At 50.2% G+C, this 20,823-nt stretch overlaps 1 protein-coding gene across 1 annotated transcript; it reads left to right on the forward strand.

Moving 5' to 3' along the window:
• Positions 1 to 1,370: 1,370 nt before the first annotated feature.
• Positions 1,371 to 20,611, forward strand: ENDOU (endonuclease, poly(U) specific). The gene is made up of 10 exons (XM_020889242.2): positions 1,371 to 3,102; positions 7,884 to 8,006; positions 10,800 to 10,871; positions 11,413 to 11,547; positions 12,765 to 12,936; positions 13,532 to 13,731; positions 16,951 to 17,064; positions 17,683 to 17,789; positions 18,523 to 18,665; positions 19,503 to 20,611. Exons 1-10 carry the CDS (start codon positions 3,048 to 3,050, stop codon positions 19,621 to 19,623), a joined length of 1,242 nt encoding a protein of 413 aa, XP_020744901.1. The 5' UTR covers positions 1,371 to 3,047; the 3' UTR covers positions 19,624 to 20,611.
• The last annotated feature ends 212 nt before the right edge of the window (positions 20,612 to 20,823 follow it).

The following is a 20,823-nucleotide window of genomic DNA, read 5'->3' on the forward strand; positions in this document are numbered from 1 at the left end:
TGACCCTCACGGGGCCCTTGGGAAGAAGAGCTTTCCAACACGGGTGGGAAGCCCACCATGAGGACCTACTTGCGGGAGAACTTGGAAGCAGCAGCAGCAGTGTTGTCTGTCCAGGAAGAGAAAGCTGTCTGAAATATAGCCTAATGTGTCTTTCTCTACATGTACATATAAGTGCATCTGTGAGGCATCCTTGTGTGAACGTACGGATGTATGTTCATATATTGACTGAATTTATTTTTCCTACTGTCCTATTGACTTTTGTCCACGTCAGCATGTCTTGGGATCTGGGAATCAGATCTGGGAAGCGGGGAGAGGATGGGATCCCTTGGCACCAGAGACCCTCCTGTGGAGGCAGAGTGATGGTTTAGGGCATTGTAACATCGTATGGGAAGTGGAACCAGATGATCATGGAGGTCCATTTAATCCCAATGAATGTGATCTCAGACCACTTTGCATAAAAACTCAGACATAATAAAGTGATTGCTGATTTTTTTTTTTTCTTTCTGTGTGGCAAGGCATACAGGATCCTAGTTTCCTGACCGGGAGTCGAACCCATGGTCCCTACAGTGGAACCACGGAGTCTTAACCACTGGACTGTCATGAAGTCCCTGTTGATGTGTTTTAAAGGTTGGTGTTTAAGGCACATCCCCCAACATTTCTGTGCCTCAGTTTCCTTACCTGTAAAATGAGGGTAACAATGGTACCTGGGGCTTCCCTGGTGGCTCAGAAAGTAAAGAATCTGCTTGCAATATAGGAGACCTGGGTTTGATCCCTGGGTTGGGAAGATCCCCTGGAGGAGGGCATGGCAACCCACTCCAGTATTCTTGCCTGGAGAATTCTATAGACTGAGGAATCTTGTGGGCTACACACAACAATAATACCGCTAAAGGGTTGCAGTGAGTGAGGAGGGAACAGCACGTAGGCAGCTCTTCATGGGTGACCCATGATACGTGCTCTGTCAGTGTTGGTGGTTGTTGTTAAGGTTGACCCCATCAGCACACTGGCCCTGTGGGGTCAGTTTCAATGGTCTCCCCAGCTCCCAGCCTTGCCCCTGACCTGAAAATCCTCTGATGGAGGGAGGGAAGTTCTCCCACACTTGAAGCTCCATCCCATAGTCTGTTCAGCTGGACATCAGAGCAACCCCGGCCAGACCCCACTCCCATCCTGAGAGCTTTGGCCTTATCCAGGGTCCACCCACCTGGGCCCTGGAAGGGACAGACAATCCAGTCCCAAACTCTGAGGCTCCATTGCTTCCTCCCAGCCAGGGACTCTCTGTTTTAATCCCTAAACTAACTGGTGTCTCTGTCCCTGTGTTGCCAGTTCAGGGAGGGCGAGTACTCTGGCTGGCAATGGCTTAGCTCCAGCTTTCTGGTTGTTCAAACAACATTTATGCAAATAAAGGACTCCTACTCCCTTGAACTGGGCTTCCTGGAGAGAAGGGCGAGGCTTATTCCTTACTGTGTTCTTGGTTCGAGTCCCTTACAAAGTGGCTAGGCCCCAGGCTGCCCGTTCCAGCCCCAAGGGTCCGCGGTTTGGTCTCATCCCCACACAGAGAGGTTTGGGGGATTCTCCTTAACTCGCTGCATCTGCCCAACCCAGGGCATGGGCAGGAAGCTTGACAATTAGAATCTGAGAACTTAGAAGGGGTCATTAGCTATAACCCCGTTGTTGTTTCAAAGATAGGAAAATTGAAGTTGAGAGAGAGGAAGTTTCCACTGTTAAAAAGCACCTGAGGAGGATGTGCTTGCCTTGACTCTACCCCAAGAAAAATCACTACTGTGTGCTCTCACTTGTTCATCAGTTTTGGCTTTTCCTATGAGACTTTTCTTTTTTGAGACAGCTGAGAATCTCCATGCAGGGCTCTTTCTGGAAAGGGCATTTTACTTAGAAGATTTTACCTTTATTAGGAGGGGAGAATTTGGAAGCTCTTTGTTGCTGCATCTCTGCCCTTGGGCCTGGGATGATGGGAGCCCTGAGAGCCTTGAGTCTTGTGGGGGGTGGTCCATGGGGGAGAGAAATGTAACAGGGATGAGGGATGAAGGGAGGAGAGGAAGGATGGTCCTTCGGCAGCCTTTAAGAGGCCTCTTGCCCTCTCCAGCCTCATAAACCTGGAGCTTGGGAGAACCTAAAACAGGTAAAACCTGAGATGCTGACTCAGTAAGAGTAGAGGCCCATTTGCATGATATTTCAAGGATGAGGTAGCTATGTGCAGCTTGATGTACTAAGAGCAGCACTTGTTTCTGACCCATGCCTCCTAGATCACCCCTTCCGGTGACCCAAACCTTGCCTGGTGGTGGTGGTGTAATCACTAAGTCGTGTCTGACTCTTGCGACCCCATGGACTGTAGCCTGCCAGGTTCCTCTGTCTATGGGATTCTCCAGGCAAGAATACCGGAGTGGGTTGCCATTTCCTTCTCCAGGGGATCTTTTCAACCCACGAATTGAACTCAGGTCTCCTGCATTGCAGGCAGATTCTTTATTCACTGAGCTTCGAGGGAAGCCCAAAGCTTGCTTAAGCACTTATTATTTGTCAAACACATGATGATCTTTTCACTATATTCCTCAAGCTGAGCACCTGGAGTTCAAAGATGGAGCCAGTCGTAGCCCCTTGGAAGGTTAGGCCCTTGGCTTTCAGGTCAGTGGATGTTTAGAGGACATCACCAGAGATAAGCCTATGAGTTCTCCTCACCTGGACAGAGAACCCCCCAAACGAGACCCGAGTTGCTGTGCCTGTTTGTATGGCCTATTTCTAAGTTACGAACAGCTAGCATTACCTGTTCTAAACATCTAGCATTACCTGCCTCCTTAGTCACCTTGCCTCTGGCTTCAAACTGCTGTCAGGCCCCACCCCCTCCCCGCCTCCTTCCATCTGGGGTCCCTCCCTCCCCTTTTTTTCTTCCTGAAAGGATCTGGAGGCACCAGATCCACAGGGTCTGATGTCTTTAAAAGGATCCGCCTGGGCCAGAGGCTCATCTGGGTGCTGTGACATTTACGTTGACGCTAGTCAAAGTCCACCAGCCAGCTCCTGTTGGCCTCCGACTGGACACCATGAGGGCCTGTGTCCCCCTGATAGTGGCCATGCTCTGTGGTCTGGCCTGGGCCGGTAAGTCACTACTGGTGGGGATGACAGGGGTCCTGCAGAGAGTTGGGGGACCTGGAGGGAGAGCATGTGGGTAGTGAGATAAGGGAGGGCCAGCTCTGTCCAAAAGCCTTGGACCCCCTAGACCAGGCCTGGCCTGAGGCAGGAGTTGCCTCTGGAGTAGACAGGGCTGTGTGAAGGGAGCTGCAGGACTGATGGGCCAGGGACACCTTGAAGATGGGCCCCAAACAACCCTTAGTCCAGCTTGACTTGATTTCACCAAGGTTTTGTTTTCCAAGGCCACCATATGGTGTGAAGCTGGACTGTGACTGATTGGGTTTGCGTGGCCTGGCTGCCCTTGGTCACTTCCTCTGCTGCCTGGGTGAGGAGTGAGTTGTTGGGTGGGACTTTTCCCTACGAAGCCTTAGTTGGTGGGCAGGCTCCAGGGATAGAGCCCCTGACCAGGAAGCAGGCCATGGGGTCAGAGGACTCCGTCTCGTCCCTGGTAGGGGACCTAAAGTGGAGAAGCGTCCAGGCCCCCAGGTACTAGTGGTGCAGGGATGGGACCAGTGCTGATGGGAACACGCTCGCTCCTGGTCAGCAGGAGGCAGCTGCTGGTGCTGCCGTGTTGACTGGTGGTTACTGGGTGAGGAGGGAGAGTGCCAAGGGAGGGGCTGAGCCGAGGGGTGTGGGGGGAATCCTCCTCTGCCCAGAGGAGGAAGAATCCGAGCTTGGTACCCATCGCACCCCACCAGGGTGTTCCTACCCAGGACTGCCATAAGGATTGAATAAGATAATATATCAGAAGCACCCTATATGGAACGATATCTCAAAGAAGTGGGTCTTTGATTATGATTGTGATGATAAATTGTCATTTAGTCACTCAGTCGTGTCTGACTCTTTGTGACCCCATGAACTGTAGGCCACCAGGCTCCTCTCGCCATGGGATTTCTCAGGCAAGAATACCGGAGTGGGGTGCTAGTTCCTTCTCTAGGGGATCTTCCTGACCCAGGGATTGAACCTGAGTCTCCTGCATTGGCAGGCAGATTCTTTACCCCTGAGCCACCAGGGAAGTCCTTAATGTAAATACGTAAAAAATCATTTATATTTTACCTGTATTATAATGTAATATATTAATATGATATAATAAATATTTATTTACATAAAATAATTTATATAAATATAAACTTTAGTCTTAGAATCATTTCCCATGAGGATCTGGGTAAGGAGACCGCTAAAGAAATGAAAGGAAAAGACTTTGGAGGGGAAAGTCATTCCCAGGCCTCCCCACTGGCTGGGATGCTGTAGCTCCACTCCCGCAGACATAGCAGAGCAGCCCGCCCGGGGGGTGCAGAGTGCGCGGTAGAGAGGGAGGGAGGGTGTAGAGCTTCAAGGTTCGTGTGAAGCAGTGGCCGTGGGGTTGGGACATCCCAGTCTCAGGAGATGAGACCACTTGGAGACATTTGGTCCCTGGCGGATATCCCTGAGGGCAGACACAACAGTGGCTTCAGAAAGGCAAGGTGCCTTTCTTGCCCCTGGGGCTGGTGGTCTGACCCTGCTGCAGGACTGATGGGGAAGTCAGGGTCCAGTGGGTGATGCCTCCTCCTTTCCTAAAGTGGGAGAAAGGGGCTCGGTTCTTGTCTGTCTTCTGCCAGCATCTCAGAACTTAGATGCGAGTGTGAATAGCATGGGAGCCAGGCTTAGGTCCTCAGTGATTTCAAGTGAATTGAGGCTGGAAGTGAATCATCCTGGTGGGCTAGATCTCCATGGAAACAGCACCTGGGGCCCCCAGAGAAGCAGGGATGTGGGATTCCCTAAACATCAGAGGGGCGGAGCGCTGTCATATAGGGGACACCCAGGCTCGGGACCAAGTTTCTTGATGGGCAGTATGGATAGGGGGTGGGCATTCTGGCACATTTGAGTTTTGGAGTGTTTAGAGAAATTCAGTATTTCATGTAGGGATTGTTGGCCAGGGATGGGCGGTGGGTGTTGTTGATAAGCTCTGTGAGGATACAGAAAGGCCAAAATAGTGTCCGGAAAAAAAAAAGAGAGAGAGATGGGCAAGAGGGTTACTGGGGTTACTGGAGCAGTGATTCAGGTGCCTGGCTGATGAGCAGGGTGTACACAGAGGGTTTGTGTGGATCGGGGCTGCTGGCTGGGAGCGCTGGAGTAAGCAGTCACGGTGACTAGTCCCCAGAGGGTCTAGTCAGATATAGCAGAGAGGTCTATGAGGAAAGTCTATCCCACCCCCTCCCCATCCCCTCATACCCCAAGGTCCTCTTAAAGCAGATGGTCAGGTTTACAGGGAAGTGTAAAGATCTCTGGCCCGGGGTTTCCAGTGATGACAAAGCTCTTGAATAGAGATGAAAGAGTTCACTCAGCCAGGGCCAGTGCGGGGTGTCCTCCTGAGCTCTACAGAGCTGACCATTCACTTGCAGCCCTTCTCAACTGGTGCCAGCTGCTGGACTGGAGTGAATTCCTTCCTTGGACTCTGCTGATCTGGCCCATTTAAGAAGGTTGTCCTGATTTGTCTGAGTTCTCTCCCTTTGGATTCTGGGTGTACTGCCAGGCTAACTGAGCAGGCAGCTGACACAGCCTTCCTCCTGGGCTGAAAACTTCTCCTTAAGTTCTTTGCATGTGGGCCCCAAGGGAGCATCACTTAAGATTCAGGGGGTGTTCCCCTGGGCTTGGAGGGACAAGTGGCCTTGACCCGGTCTTCTCTAGGGACGATTCACTAGCTCTGCCTTTCTGGCCACTTTTGAGGCCCTTTATGTGAAGTTGCCTCAGAACCTGGGTTAACCTTGACATGATGTAAAGAACCTCTTTGATGTAAAGAACACAGACCCATAGCGATGATGTCAGCTAGAAACTGTCAGCCCAAGGGATGGCCTGGCTGAAACTCAGGGAGGCAGTCAGCTAGATCAGGCATGTAGACAGGGAAGACTGCTCCAGCCAGTCTGGACACTTACCACCTTGAAGATGGGCATGGAATGCTGACCGCTTATTTATCTAACACTTACATGGTGCTACTAATGTGTCCTGCAGTGTCCTAAGTGCTTTACAAAAATTAACTCATTGAATTCTTCTGAATATTCTATGAGATGGGCTCCATTATGGTCACACTTTTACAGAGAAGGAACCTGGGGCACAGCAGGTAAAATAACTTGCCCAAGAACACATAGCTAGAAAGCAGCAGAACTAGAATTCCGGCCTCAAGCAGTTTGGTGCCAGAGTCTGGGTTCTTGGCCTCTCTGCTGTGTCATCCTCATTAGAACAGTGTAAGCCCTAATCCCAAACCAGTAACCCAGCCCATAGCCCTCATCTCCACCTCCACCCCAAGCCAGGCTCAACTGCAATGCTATACCTAACTTCAATGCTATACCTGTGTGAAACAGCATTCGGGACCAAACCCCAAATCTTCTCTAAGGCAAAATTGGGATTATTTCTCCTCTCCTGGTCTTGCCACATTCCTCAACCCTGAATGTGGTTTTAGACCTACTCCTCATTCCTTATCCAAACAGCAATGCAAAATTGTTATTTTACCAGTAATTAACTCAAGCCCAAATCCTAGCTGTAGCCCTGCATCTAAACCTAACAAGCCCCATCGCTGGCCCAAATTAGGTTTAGGTTTCTTCATTCATACAAATTCCATTGTTAACTGTGACTCTGACTCTGATCTTGACATTCTCTGTAACCCACAGCCTGACCCTAAACCCAGAACCACTAAATCCAAACCTCAGGAACCTCAAGTGGAAACAAAGGCTATGTTATCACCCTTAAAGCCTAGAATGGAAGGAAGGAGAGCACAGCCAGCTTGACCTGGCTCACCCCCCTTCCACTGTCTTTGCTGTGGTGGGCTTGTTTTTTTAGCAGTGGTGGTGGGTTTGTACCATTTCTTTCAAAATTTCTTGTCTTATGCCCCTTGTGACCAAAAGCTTGCTTCTGCAAGTCATTTGACTGGAGCAAGGGATGTGGTCTGTGGTTGCATAACGGATCTTGTTCCAAAGCCCAATTCTCACCCACACCCACCTCAGTTCCCACCCTGAACGAAATTAATCCAAACACATTCCCAAGACTAGAAGGGACAGAAAGCTGTAACAAGTGGGGCAGGGGGTTTAGAGAGACCAGGCTAAGGGGAGGGAAGAACAAAGAAGCAGAAGATGTAAAAGGGATAGGATGAGAGGCAGGGGATGAGTCATGGGGAGAGGACAGGTGGGGTCTTTAGAACAACTGTAATCCACCATCCTCAATGTGACAGGGGAATGATGGTCTCCGGGCCAAGCCCAGCCCACAGACCTCTTTTTTTGGTCTCTCCAAATTTTTTAAAATTGGAAAATTTACATAAAAATGAAGGCTTCTCTTTAAAAAAAAAGCAAACTGGAGGCTCTGGCAACACTCAGCCTGCATCCCAAATGGCAATAATTGGCTGGAGCTGCTAGTGGCTGCCAGTTTCAGGCAGGGCATTGTTTCCGAGTCTGTCACAGTCCCCACCTCTTTCTACTGCCTCCCTGCTCTTGACTCGTTTGTGTTACAGGTCTAGCTTCAGTAGACATCTGAGTTTGTGGTCCTGGTCTATATTATGAGCCCTGCAGTAGTCAGTGGGTGGTGGATGATGGCTGGTGGGCAGTGGGGGTGAGGCTGTTGTTCATGGGAGGCTGTGTGTGTACTTCTCCCTGGCAGCTAGCAATGACCTTTCCTGCCAGGTAAGTCCCCGGTCCCTGTCTGTGAACCCTCCTGCAGAGGGCACCGTGATGAGCAGAGTAGGATCCCCAAGGAGCTGAGTCTGTGACCTTTACTGACCGTAGGCAAAAGGGAGTCATGCGCATCTCGCTGTAATGAGAGATTTGACCAGGATGCTGTCTGCCAGTGTGACCGCCGGTGTCCCCGGCACGGGGACTGCTGTGAAGACTATGAGCAGCTGTGTACAGGTGAGGCTCCTTGTGGGGTGAAGGGCCTGGGAGCCACAGCAGGCCAAGCCATGACCACATCTAGCCTGCTTGAGGGACTGCTGGTCAGGATGTCCAACTATCCAGAGCAGGGTTCCAGACTGATCACGGTGCTCAAAGGACCTGAAGAGGATTAGGGTGTCCCCAGTGTAAGACCCCAACTTAAAATAGAAGTCATTTACCCGGAACATCTGTCTGAACTATTAGGATTAATATCTGGAAAGTTTAAGGAATTAAAAAAAAAAAGGGAAAAGATGAAAATATCATTTTAGCATATATGACATTACCAATTATTATTTGCAAAAGTAAACAAATGGTAGTGAACTTTCCCAACTTGCATGCCACCAGGAAGACCACATGGTGTCAATGACTATCACAATTGACACCACTCTTCCTATCACAGGGCTCCCCTGGTGGCTCAGATGGTAAAGAATCTGCTTGCAATATGGAAGCCTCAGGTTTGATCCTGGGTCGGAAAGATCCCCTGGAGAAGGGAATGGCTACCCATTCCAGTATTCTTGCCTGGAGAATCCCATGGACAGAGGAGCCTGGCAGAATACAATCCATGGGGTCACAAAGAGTCAGACACAACTGAGCGACTAACATTTCCACTTTTCCTATCACGAGTGGACTGAGTGACTGCACATCATTCCTAGGCTAAGGGTTAGGCAGGACAAGTACCATCCTCAAAAGCCAGTTGTTCTGCTAGTCCAACTACCCAGTTTTAAATTTGAAAAACTCATTTTGAATAATTCCCCTTTTTTGATCCTTCCAATGTTTTAGACACCTAGGTAAATGGTCTTCTACTAAGTTCACTGTCAAATCATATGCCCCGACTCCCAGTTTGGAAAACGGTCACTGAAGCCATGGTACCTAACAGCCAGTTGCACACAGTTGTGTGTGTTGTATCCTGCACAAGAGCCTCTGATTGAGAAGGCAAGATGAACCAAAGTTGAATCTGTATCCTTCTCTCTAAGCCACGTGTCATGGTGAAGAGCTGTGTCTGCTGAGAGAAAGGAGTACTTTTTCCTAATTTGTCCAAGTGTGGTGTGGTCTCTACTGACCCAGCCATGTGCCCTCAGAGTTGCTTCCACCCTAAGGAATGCTGATTCGACTTACACAAAAATGCCAGTGGACTAGCAGTTCTGCTGTCAGGCCCGGGCAGGGAAACCCAGGCCCAGAGCTCAGTGCCAGAATCAGAGCCGACCCTCCTCTCTTCCCCTGTGCCCCATTCAGCAGACACAGGGTGGCTTGTTCACCGTGGACCATCAGTTCTGCCATTTCAACATACTCAGCTTAGCAACCATTTCATCCCTGTCCCTCATGTGCAACTCAGAGCCCTTTTCCTATAGAAAAGATATTATAAATGATGGTTGAGACCCTAGATTAGCTCACAGAAATCCATTCAGCATAAAATGTGGCTGAGTTAAGAACCCTGTGGATTGTCAGTATTAACACAGGCTGGCAGAAAGCAAGTGATTGGAGATGTTTGTTGACAGTGAATAACCTGCCCCATGGTTCTGATGGGCTTCCCAGGTGGTGCTAGTGCTAAAGAACCAGCCTGCCAATGAAGGAGACTTAAGAGATGCGGGTTCGATCCCTAAATGGGGAAGATCCCCTGGAGGAGGGTATGGCAACCCACTCCAGTATTCTTGCTTGGAGAATCCCACAGACTGAAGGAGCCTGGCAGGCTACAGTCCATGGGGTTGCAGAGCTGGACACCACTGCAGCGACTTAGCACACAGACATAGGTCTGACAGTAATAACCCACACCATGTAGTGAACACACTAACAGATTCTGAAGCACTTTGTAATAGTGTTGGCTTTGAGTGGTGGGCAGGGGGTGGAATTTATTCCACTCTGTGATGAGAGAGGAACTCAGAGTCCCCAGGTCATGCTTTCCTCTTCCTCCCCAACCTCACTCCATCCTTCCTCTGCCTAGAGCCCAGGCTGCAGTCAATCTGCTAGCAGGCAAGGGGGTGGGGCACAGTAGGAATGTGCTTTTCTGAACGCCCTTCCCCCAAACGCAGCCTTTGTGGCCATTGCCAAGTGCAACTGTAAAGAAAGAAGGGAAGTTGGTAACTCAGGAAACTCTTCTTATTCCCTGAGGCCTGGGAGAAGTTCACCCTTGACCCTGGGAGTTATTATAGGTAAGGGATGTTCCTAAGTGAGGGCCTTGTCATTCGGGGGATTCAAGCCTATCCATCTATCAATTTATATTAAAGAAAAGTCATACCAGTGTCAGAGTTTTCATCCCAGAAGGGACCACTTTTTGTCCCCACTCCTGTTTTTACGGATGAGTACGCTGAATACTAGGCTTCCCTGGTGGTTCAGTGGTAAAGAATCTGCCTGCCAGTGCAGGAGATGCGGGTTCGAACCCTGGGTTGGGAAGATCCCCTGGGAAGAAATGGTAACCTACTGCAGTATTCTTGCCTGGAGAATTCTATGGACAGAGGAGCCTGGTGGGCTACAGTCCACGGGGTTGCAAAAGTCAGACACGACTTATTGACTGAACAACAACGCTGAGTACCAGAAGGGTAAATGGTGAGGATGGGCATGCCTGGGATGTTCTTTCATGTTTTAGGATGGTTTTCAATCCCCCTCTTGTCTCACATTTTCTATTTTTCTCCTCCTTCACCTGGTACTTTATTGTACCCGAGCCCCTGTTTTGTATTTTTTTCCACTGCACATGCTTGGTTGGGAAGACTGAGAACCAGGGATAAAGAGGAGGGACCCCTTGGGGATGATTGGTGACTTTACTTCTTGGACCTACAGCTGAAGAGAATCTCAGAGAACCAGAGCCATTCCTGGAGCTGGAGGAGGAGACAGAGGGCGCCCCGGCTAGCAGTGAGTCTGCCTCCGCAAAGGGGGGCTTTTGGGAAAGGGCAAGGGACATGGGATGGGGCAAAGAGAGGTCAGCCATGCCAACAGCAATAGGCCCGGGCCTAAGCCAGCCAGGACCCCACATCTAGCACCTGGAGGTGGTGGGGGGCTCACTTCCTCCTGGGCCTCGGCAGGAGGAAGCCCTGGGGGCCTCAGGGAGCTGGGGGGAGGGGTAGGCAGGAAAGAGTCTGAAGCCTGCAAGAGGGAGAGGGAGGGTTAAGAGATTTTATTTTTAGAGAGGGAAGATTATAAAAACAACAGGCCAGAAAGGAGAGTTCAGCATCAGAAAGGACTTCCTGACTGTGAAGGGTGTGCACCAATTAAGCTTGTTTGTTTTCCTTCCCTGGAGTTCTTTAATAGGAAGCAGGAGAGCGAGGCTGGTAGGGGGTGGGGATTGAGGGGCTGGCCGTGGGGGTGGAGTGGGGGAGGGGGCCTGGTCTGGCCGCTGACACGACAGAGCGACCCCTAGAGGTCTGCTCAGGACACACCTCCTCTCTGTCCTTAGGCTTATACTTGGCACCCAACTCCTGCCAGGGCCGCTGCCTGGAGGCCTTCGACAAGCACCACCCATGCCACTGCAATGCCCGCTGCCCAGAGTTTGGAAACTGCTGCGAGGATTTTGAGAGCCTGTGTGGCCATGGTCAGTCTCCTGCTCCCTTTAGCGTAGCCCTGGCGGCAGAGGGACTCTCTAGAGCAGTGGTTCTCCAAGCGTGGCCCCTGGACCAGCAGCATGAGCATAATCTGGAAATTTATTAGAAGTGGAAACTCTAGGGCTCAGCCTGGATCCACAGAATCAGAAACTCTGGGGTGGGGCCCACCGATATGTTTTCACAAACCCTCCAGATGATCCTGATGCTTGCCAAAGTGCAAAAATCTTCCTAGTGGCAGGGGACCGTGTGGGTCTTTTGTGCTAAGTGTAAGCATCCTTCTTGGGTGGCTCAGACGGTTAAGAATCTGCCTGCAATGCAGGAGACCTGGGTTCTTTATTTTTTTTATTAGTTGGAGGCTAATTACTTCACAATATTGTAGTGGTTTTTGTCATACATTGACATGAATCAGCCATGGATATACATGTATTCCCCATCCCTATCCCCCCTCCCACCTCCCTCTCCACCCAATCCCTCTGGGTCTTCCCAGTGCACCAGGTCCGAGCACTTGTCTCATGTATCCAACCTGGGCTGGTGATCTGTTTCACCCTAGATAATATACATGTTTCGATGCTGTTCTCTTGAAACATCCCACCCTCGCCTTCTCCCACAGTGTCCAAAAGTCTGTTCTATACATCTGTGTCTCTTTTTCTGTTTTGCATATAGGGTTATCATTACCATCTTTCTAAATTCCATATATATGTGTTAGTATACTGTAATGGTCTTTATCTTTCTGGCTTACTTCGCTCTGTATAATGGGCTCCAGTTTCATCCATCTCATTAGAACTGATTCAAATGAATTCTTTTTAATGGCTGAGTAATATTCCATGGTGTATATGTACCACAGCTTCCTCATCCATTCGTCTGCTGATGGGCATCTAGGTTGCTTGAGACCTGGGTTCAATCCCTGGGTTGGGAATGTCCCCTGGAGAAGAAATGGCTACCCACTCCAGTACTCTTGCCTGGAGAGTACTCTTCCATGGACAGAGGAGCCTGGTGGGCTACCGTCCTTGGGGTCCCAAAGAGTTGGACACGACTGAGGGACTAACAGGCTCTAGGCCACTGCCCTGCAGTCACTAGGGTGCCTGACTACAGCCCCTTCCCCTGATGCTGGCTTCTGGAAGGTGCCTGAGAGGGGATGTTCATAGATAGCTACCTGCCTCCTGACCTTCACTGAGCTCTGGGATATCCCTTCCCCAATTCCTTGCAGAGGGCTTCTCCCACAGCAGTGACGCCATAACCAAGGAAGAACTGCAGAGTGTCTCTGAGAAGATCTACAGGGCAGACACCAACAAAGCCCGGAAGGAAGACATCGTTCTTAACAGCCAAAACTGCATCTCACCCTTGGAGACCAGAGACCAAGTGGACTGCTGCCCAGAGCCGTGAGTTCCCTGAATGCCTCTTCCAGCAAAGTCTCTCCCCGAATTGTGCCTCTTTTGGTGCCTCAGCTCTCTTCTCCTAAGGCAGGCAGGATCAAAGGGAGAGGGGAAAACAGTTCTCTGGAGACAGATAAAGCCATCCTGAGGGCCTGTGGGGATCCATGTGGGAGGGTTTCTGGGGTTTCCCAGATGGCACTAGTGGTGAAGAACCCGTCTGCCGACGCAGGAGACTTAAAAGATGTGAGTTCGATCCCTGGGTTGGGAAGATCCCCTGGAGAAGGAAGTGGCAACCCACTCCAGTATTCTTGCCTGGAGAATCCCATGGACAGAGGAGCCTGGTGGGCTACAGTCTATGGGGTTGCAAAGAGTCAGACATGACAGAAGCCACTTAGGGTGGACGGACAGGCTGAGAATAGAACTAACCTTCCAAGAGATGAAGTGGAGAAAAGAGTGACCTCATGCATTGTCCCCAAGAGCATCTGAGGCCCCACTCTGCCTCTGCACCCAACCCTGGCATGCCTGCCCTGCGTCTGGACATTCTGGAGTGTTTCTGTTCCATGTCCAGGCCTCTCACCGGACCTCCCTCTACCGCCCCCAGGCTCTTCACATATGTCAACGAGAAACTCTTCTCGAAGCCCACCTACGCCGCCTTCATCAACCTCCTTAACAACTACCAGCGGGCCACGGGCCGCGGGGAGCACTTCACAGCCCAGGAGCTGGCTGAGCAGGACACCTTCCTCAGAGAGATCATGAAGACGGCCGTCATGAAGGAACTCTACGGCTTCCTCCAGCAGCAGAGTGAGTGAGGCAGTGAGGCTTCCCTGCAGGCCCTCGAGGGAGGTCATGCTGAGGGCTCAGGGCGCGCCTGCCAGGGACGGGGCTCCATGATGGGCAGGTTAAGAGAGCAGGTGAGGATTTAGGTGGAGGCCAGTGTACACCTAGGAGGGGGCAGGGAAGGGGCCAGAGAGAGGAGCCCACGGACTCCAGCAGGAGCTGAAGAATCCTCTGCCCAGGTTGGGAGTCATCCTGTCTTTTAACCTGATCTCAGCACCAGGGGCTGAGCACCTGGTGGCTCAGACGGTAAAGAATCTGCCCGCAATGCAGGAAATGGTCCTATCCCTAGGTTGGGAAGAACCCCTGAAGAAGGGAATGGCAAGCCACTCCAGTATTCATGCCTGGAGAATCCCATAGACAGAGGAACCTGGTGGGCTACAGTCCATGGGGTCGCTAAGAGTGGGCACGACTGAGTGGCTAACACTTGCACTTTCTTTCAGCCACCTCCTTTATCCCCCATGCGTATTTCAGTCTCAGGGTTCACTGCAGGCTGTGAGTCACACCCTGCCCCCCAGGGGACTTCTCTGCCCCCCTCAGTGGACCCCAGATTCAGCACCATTTGCCAGGCACGAAGGGTCCATGTACCCTGCTCCCTTCTTAGGCACTGAGTCCAGAAAGGAGGCCGGCCCACTTCACTTTTTTTTGCTGGGGAAGCAGCAACAGAAAATCAACAAAGGTTCAGAGTGGGAAGTTTCACTGGGAAGGGTTCTGGCTGGAACGACTCCAATAGAGATACATTCGAATCAGACCAAAAATGGTTTGAGCCTCAGGGCTTCTTGGCATGGGGTGTGTTTGTCAGTGTCCTCTGAATTCCTTCCCTGAACTCCAGGCAGCTGGGCCTGGCCTGGGGGCGGCTCCAGCCAGGTCGTCCCTTGCTGGCGGGGGGGATGGCTTCTGCTCAGACACCGCATTCCATCCTCGGGTGGCCCCGCTAAGTCAGTAACAGTGTTTTTAGGTAAAGCCAGTAACACACAAGCAAACCCTAGAAGAGGGCGTGATCCTGCACTGCCCCCTGGTGTTCTCTTGGTGGGAAACACGCGAGAGGATTTGGGAGATGGAGACAGCCCCCGGCTGCAGGCTTTTCCACTACTCACCCGGCCTTCCCTCCTCTCCCTATCCAAATCCCGCTTCTCCTTAAAGTTCTAGCTCACATTCTACCTCGTTATGAAGCTGCACTCGCCGCAGCTTGCGGCAAGGGTTTGCACTCTGTCTTAAAATACCCTTGGAGCAGAGAGACTTGGTTTCACTTGCTCATGAAGCCTGTGACCCCGGGCCCTTTGACCCTTGGACCCGGTCTGAGCCTTGTCTGTGTGGTGGGATCTTGGGAAACTGATTCATGGAAAGTACTCAGTGAAAAGCAGTCATCATTCAGATTGTGAAGCTGTTCTCTGTTACTGCGTATATTTTTATTTTTTAAAACTAATTTTTATTGGAGTATAGTTGCTTTATAATGTAGTGTTAGGTCCTACTGTACAGCAAAGTGAATCAGCTATATGGTATGTCATGTATTTTTAGTCTTGTTTTCCAACCATGTTTTAAATCCTTGAAAGAAGGGAATATGCCTGGTTACATCTTCCATGTCCCCTCTCACAATTCTAGGCAGTCAGCCGTTGGTATTTGATGGCTCCCTAATTCACATCCCCGGCCCTGACCTTTCCTTTGGGTCTCACTGATCTTTCTGACATCTCCACTTGCCTAACTGGCATCTACTCAGAGCTTAGTGTAAAGAGAACTCACAGTTCCTGTCTCTTCCTCCAGACAGGCCTGCTCCTTTCTCAGCCTTCCCCATCTCATTAATAGTTCCATAATTCATCCAGTGGCTTGTGCCCAAAGTGCAGGAGTTATATTTGATTCTTGTCTTTATGTCATCACTCTCCTCCACCAGGAATTGTTGTTGTTCAGTTGCTAAGTCGTGTCCGACTCCATGTGATCCTATGAACTGCAGTACACCAGGCTTCCCTGTCCTTCACCATCTCCTGGAGTTTGCTCAGCTCATGCCCACTCAGCCAGTGATGCCATACAACCATCTCATCCTCTGCTGCTTCCTTCTCCTCCCGCCCTCAACCTTTCACAGCATCAGGGTCTTTTCCAGTGAGTCAGCTCTTCGTATCCAGGGGCCAAATTATTGGAGCGTCAGCATCAGTCCTTCCAATGGATATTCAGGATTGACTTCCTATAGGATTGACTGATTTGATCTCCTTGCAGTCCAAGGGACTCTCAAAAGTCTTCTCCAGCACCACAGTTCAAAGGCATCAGTTCTTTGGCGCTCAGCCTTCTTTATGCTCCAACTCTCACATCTGTACATGACTACTGGAAAAGCCATAGCTTTGACTATATGGACCTTTGTTAGCAGAGTGACGTCTCTGCTTTTTAATATGTTGTCTAGGTTTGTCGTAACTTTTCTTTCAAGGAGTAAGCGTCTTTTAATTTCATGGCTGCAGTCACTGTCGGCAGTGATTTTGGAGTCCAAGCCTGATACCACTCTGACATGAAGAATCAATGCGAGAACTGAAAGCAGTTAAAACAGTGCCAGGCATAGAACAAAGTAAATCTAAAATACTTTTGTTATTATTACTGTTTGACCGAGCTCCAACCCTTGTATGCTGACTTCTGACTGCCCCGCAGACCCGCTCTCCCACCACTCTCCTCTCTTGCTCACTGTGCTCCCCCGCATAGACTCTCAGCTCTTTGAACATCAAGTTCAAGGCGTCCTGGAGCCTTTGCACCTATTTCTTCTAAGTGTAAGAATCTTTCTCCCAGGTCTTTGTACAGCTGACTCCTTATCCTTCGGGTCTCTGACCAGTGCCTTCTCAGAGAGGCCTTTCTGGCTTTCTAGAAGAGCACCCCATCCCCACCTTTAGTCATCACAGAATAATCTGCTTTATTTTCTTCATAGCACTTATCTGAAATCATCCTGTTTATTTGTTTATCATTTGTTTCCTCCACTGGAATGTAAACTATAAAGTCTGGGATCTTGTCCTTATGATTCCCTGCTGAATCCTCAGCCTTCAGGTCTGGGCCTGGCACAAGACAGGTGCCCCAAAGATAACTGCTAAACAAACACCTGACTACATTTGTTGGCGAACCACCTGCCTCTTGTCGAGTTGGGACAGATGGCCCTTCCTTGCGTCCAAGACCTGGCCCCGCCTTCCCCTCTCCCAAGTCCTCTGCTCCTCTCCCCAGACCGCTACAGCTCGGAACAGGAGTTCGTCAGCGACCTGAAGAACATGTGGTTTGGGCTGTATTCCAGAAGCAAAGAAGAGAGGGACTCAAGTGGCTTTGAGCACGTCTTCTCAGGTGGGATTACTCTGCTTGGGAAGAAAGAGGTGGAGGGATGAAGAGGGATGCTTCCCTCAGGCATGGGGCAGCATCCACACTGATGGATCCGCAGCCACACCAGCTCTCCGGGCCAAGAGGGAGGGGACTGAGGGGCCATTCTTGAGGACCAGTCTCTTCTGGAGTATCTGAGGGAGAAAGAAGCCCAGATATTGGGGCTCCCAACACACACGCATAGGAAGGGAGATGCCTTTGAGGCCATGTTTGTCTGCCTCTCAATGGTCCTATTTCCAGCGCTTGGCCAGCTGCTTCCCAAGAAGACCATATTCTTTTCCTGCACTGCCACACCCCACCAAGTTCCCACCCAAACTGGCTTATTCCTAGGGAAATGGCCAGAGGATCTTAGATTGGTCCAGGTTTAGCCAGGGGAAGAAATTCTCCAGAGGGCTTGAGCTGAAATGGTGGTTGGGGTAGAGGGGAGCTTCCTGAGCTGAGAGTTAGGGATGTGAGGGGCTCCAGGAAGTTGGGGTGGACATTCTAGGAGTCAGAGACTAGAAAAGGGGGAGAGCCTTGGCATGGGAGTGGGCAAAGAGGTTGGAGGGGAGGCCCAGATTACCCACCTTGATCTCTTTATCATAGGTGAGGTCAAAAAAGGCAAGGTCACTGGCTTCCATAACTGGATCCGTTTCTACATGCAGGAGAAGGAGGGCCTGGTGGACTATTACAGTCACATCTATGACGGGCCTGTGAGTACTGATGCTGACCTCATGGGCTGGGAAAGCCTTGTTAGCACTCAGACTTCCTGTCCTCATTCTGCATTCTGAACAGGCAGGCTTGTCCCTCGCCCTGACCCTCTTGGCAGCCTATCCAGGATTGTGAATAGGACTTTCCTATTTGCTAGAAAGTAGGTTTATACAGCCAGTATGCTTCCAAACAGTGAGGGTTCCCGAGGTGCAGGGGGCAGGAGGAGACAGAGGCATCCTCTGCAGATGGTAGAGTGTAGGAGGGGAGGATTCTGAGAGAGGAAAATCAAAGATATGCAATTACCAGCTGCCTGAATTTCCTTAGAATGTGGAGTCAGCTGAAGTTTCAGTCTGGCTAGTCTGAGTTAAACTTCTTATATTTTTTATAAACCTTTGCTGCCCTGAGTCTGGAAGCGATCTGGGGACACTAAACTGTCTTCCTCTTCCATGTGTGAAGGCTACTGGGAACAGTTACGTCCCCGCTCCCCTGGCATTGGGCACATGGATTCTGACTCTGGCCTTCCTGGGAGAAGTGAGCTGGCGGTTCCAGACAGAGGGTCTGAGTGGAACTCAGACACCTTAGCAGGCAGACTGCTTCCTCTGTTGATTTAGAGAATCCACTCTCCCCAGAAAGCTCACATGGGCCCCCACGGGCCCCTGACACATCCTCGCCGCCCCTCTCTCTGACTGCGTTGGGGCACTCACCAGACCCTCTTTGCCATCCTTCTCTCTGCAGTGGGATTCTTACCCTGACGTGCTGGCCATGCAGTTCAACTGGGATGGGTACTACAAGGAAGTGGGCTCGGCTTTCATCGGCAGCAGCCCTGAGTTCGAGTTTGCGCTCTATTCCCTGTGCTTCATCGCCAGGCCAGGCAAAGTGTAAGTCCTGGAGGCCCAGGAGGGTGTGGGCAGATCACTGCTCTGGGGCTCACTTTTCTCTCTTGGATTGTGAAGCTGTTGATGAGATCAGTCACACGGCTGCCCACCTTCATCACAGCAACAGATCTATGTCCTCTCCTTCCCCAAGTGCAATCTTATGCAGGAGCTTAATGTATCAAACAGTTAGACATGGAACTGCCCTGGGACTGCAAGCCTCTCTAGACGTTGCAGGTAGTACTGGTGGTAAAGAACCCACCTGCCAATGCAGGAGACGTGGGTTCGATTTCTGGGTCAGGAAGATTCCCTGGAGGAGCAAATGACAGCCCATTTCAGTATTCTTGCCTGGAGAATCCCATGGACAGAGGAACCTGGTTGGCTACAGTCCATAGGATTGCGAAGAGCTGGACATGGCGGAGTGACTGAACATGCATGCAAGCCTGAGGCTGCCTGGGGGAACCCTGGAGCCCCAGAAAGCACAGCTGGAAACCAGGGGTCTCATCTTCTCTAACATTTGAGGACTCTGGGTCCAACTACTTCTGAAACCCTAAGCAAACATTTCATTTCTGGAGGTTTCAGCTCTAGAATTGGATTTGAGAATATTCCTCTAGGAAAGATAAGAAGCAGTATTCTTTAAGAAAATAGAAAATAAGACAGATTTTGAAAGGGTGCTCTGCATGTGGGGAGCTGGAGGCAGTGGCTGAAGCAAGCTGTAGCAGCTCTCCCTTAAAGGATAAGACAGGCTGGAGCCCTTCTCCATGGGCTAAACTCAATCCTTCCAGCCTGGAGATGGAGGTGGAGTGAAGCAGGTCCCTAATATTTGGTGATCTCTCCCTACAGGTGCCAGCTGAGCCTGGGTGGACATCCCTTGGCCATTCAGACCTATACCTGGAACAAGTCAACCTATGGAAATGGCAAGAAGTACATTGCAACAGCCTATATTGTGTCCTCCACCCATTAGAGCTTCAAGCCAGAAAGGCGTATGAGGGGAGTGAGAGGTCTTGTAGGACTGAGATGCTATTTGCTCTGCGCTGGAGGGTATGGGATTAGAGGAGACTGGAAAGAATTCCCCAATCCAGAAACGTTCCTATGGGAAAGAAGGAAACTATACAAGTTAGAAAAACAGTCGAATCTTTGTCCTCCAGCACTTTGGAAATAGAAGATGAGGACCCTCCATAGCTCTTTGCCTTGAAGGGGGATGGAACCATGAAGAAGTCCTTGACCTATCCAGGCCTCATGCTTCCTTTCAATGCAAAGGGAAGGGGTTTGCTCCACTTCCTCTTCTGGGGGTTGGTAAGAAGGCAAACCTGATGCTATTTTTACTGTGAAGATGTTTTCAATTGTTCTTAGGAAGAACGGGCTGATAGAAATCCCAGATTACCATAATGGCTGTGTACACAGCACTGCAAACTGTAATCACCCTTGTACTGGGGCTTCAAAGAAATCAGGCCATGGAGATCAAGGGTAGGTGTTTGGTTTTTCTGAGGGTTACATCTAAGGATGTAACCTCGCAGAACAGGGTCTGCGAGAGGGTAAGGGCTGATGCAGTGAGTAGGCTGGAGAGGGAGTACACTCCTCCAGGCCTGATTTTTTTTTTTTGCAGCTAGGTAACTGCATCAAGAAACTTCCTATTTGTAGATATTAAGTGCAATTACAGAACTGAATTTTGATCCCAAAGAGTTAGTAGAAGAGTTTCCCTCATAGGAGGAAGATTCTGCATCAGAAGAAGAAAGGAACCTATAGTTTGGTATGCTAACATAATTATCTTAAGTCTCATTCAGCAGCCAAAATTTGCATAAGCTCCAACATGGAAGACAGGGAGACGGGCTCCCTATTTCAGCCTCAATCATGCATTTCTCCCCTAACCGCATGGGGACCAGATGCTGTCCCACAGAGTGAGGCTTTAGACTCTTGCATCTCCAATTAAAGTCATCTAAGAAAACTTGAAATCTGTGTCGTCTTTGTATATGGCCACCTTGAACTGATTGGGGAAAGAGTGTCAAAGAAGAAATAAGTGAAGATAAAACTTTTATTTTATGATTCTTAAATGATCTAACAGATAACAGTTTGTTCAAGATAATAATAGCAACAATGTATTCGATTATATAAACTTATCTGTGACAGGTAAAAGGGACAGAGGAAGGAATTATTTTGTTATTAT

Source organism: Odocoileus virginianus, chromosome 24, assembly GCF_023699985.2.
Source record: "Odocoileus virginianus isolate 20LAN1187 ecotype Illinois chromosome 24, Ovbor_1.2, whole genome shotgun sequence".
NCBI lineage: Eukaryota > Metazoa > Chordata > Mammalia > Artiodactyla > Cervidae > Odocoileus > Odocoileus virginianus.

Bases quoted from the DNA above. Each gene is read 5' to 3' on its own strand.
- ENDOU (XM_020889242.2), top strand. From the start codon at position 3,048: ATGAGGGCCTGTGTCCCCCTGATAGTGGCCATGCTCTGTGGTCTGGCC. The intron at 8,007-10,799 runs GTGAGGCTCCTT...TTGGACCTACAG, and splicing joins CTATGAGCAGCTGTGTACAG to CTGAAGAGAATCTCAGAGAA. The intron at 10,872-11,412 runs GTGAGTCTGCCT...CTCTGTCCTTAG, and splicing joins AGAGGGCGCCCCGGCTAGCA to GCTTATACTTGGCACCCAAC.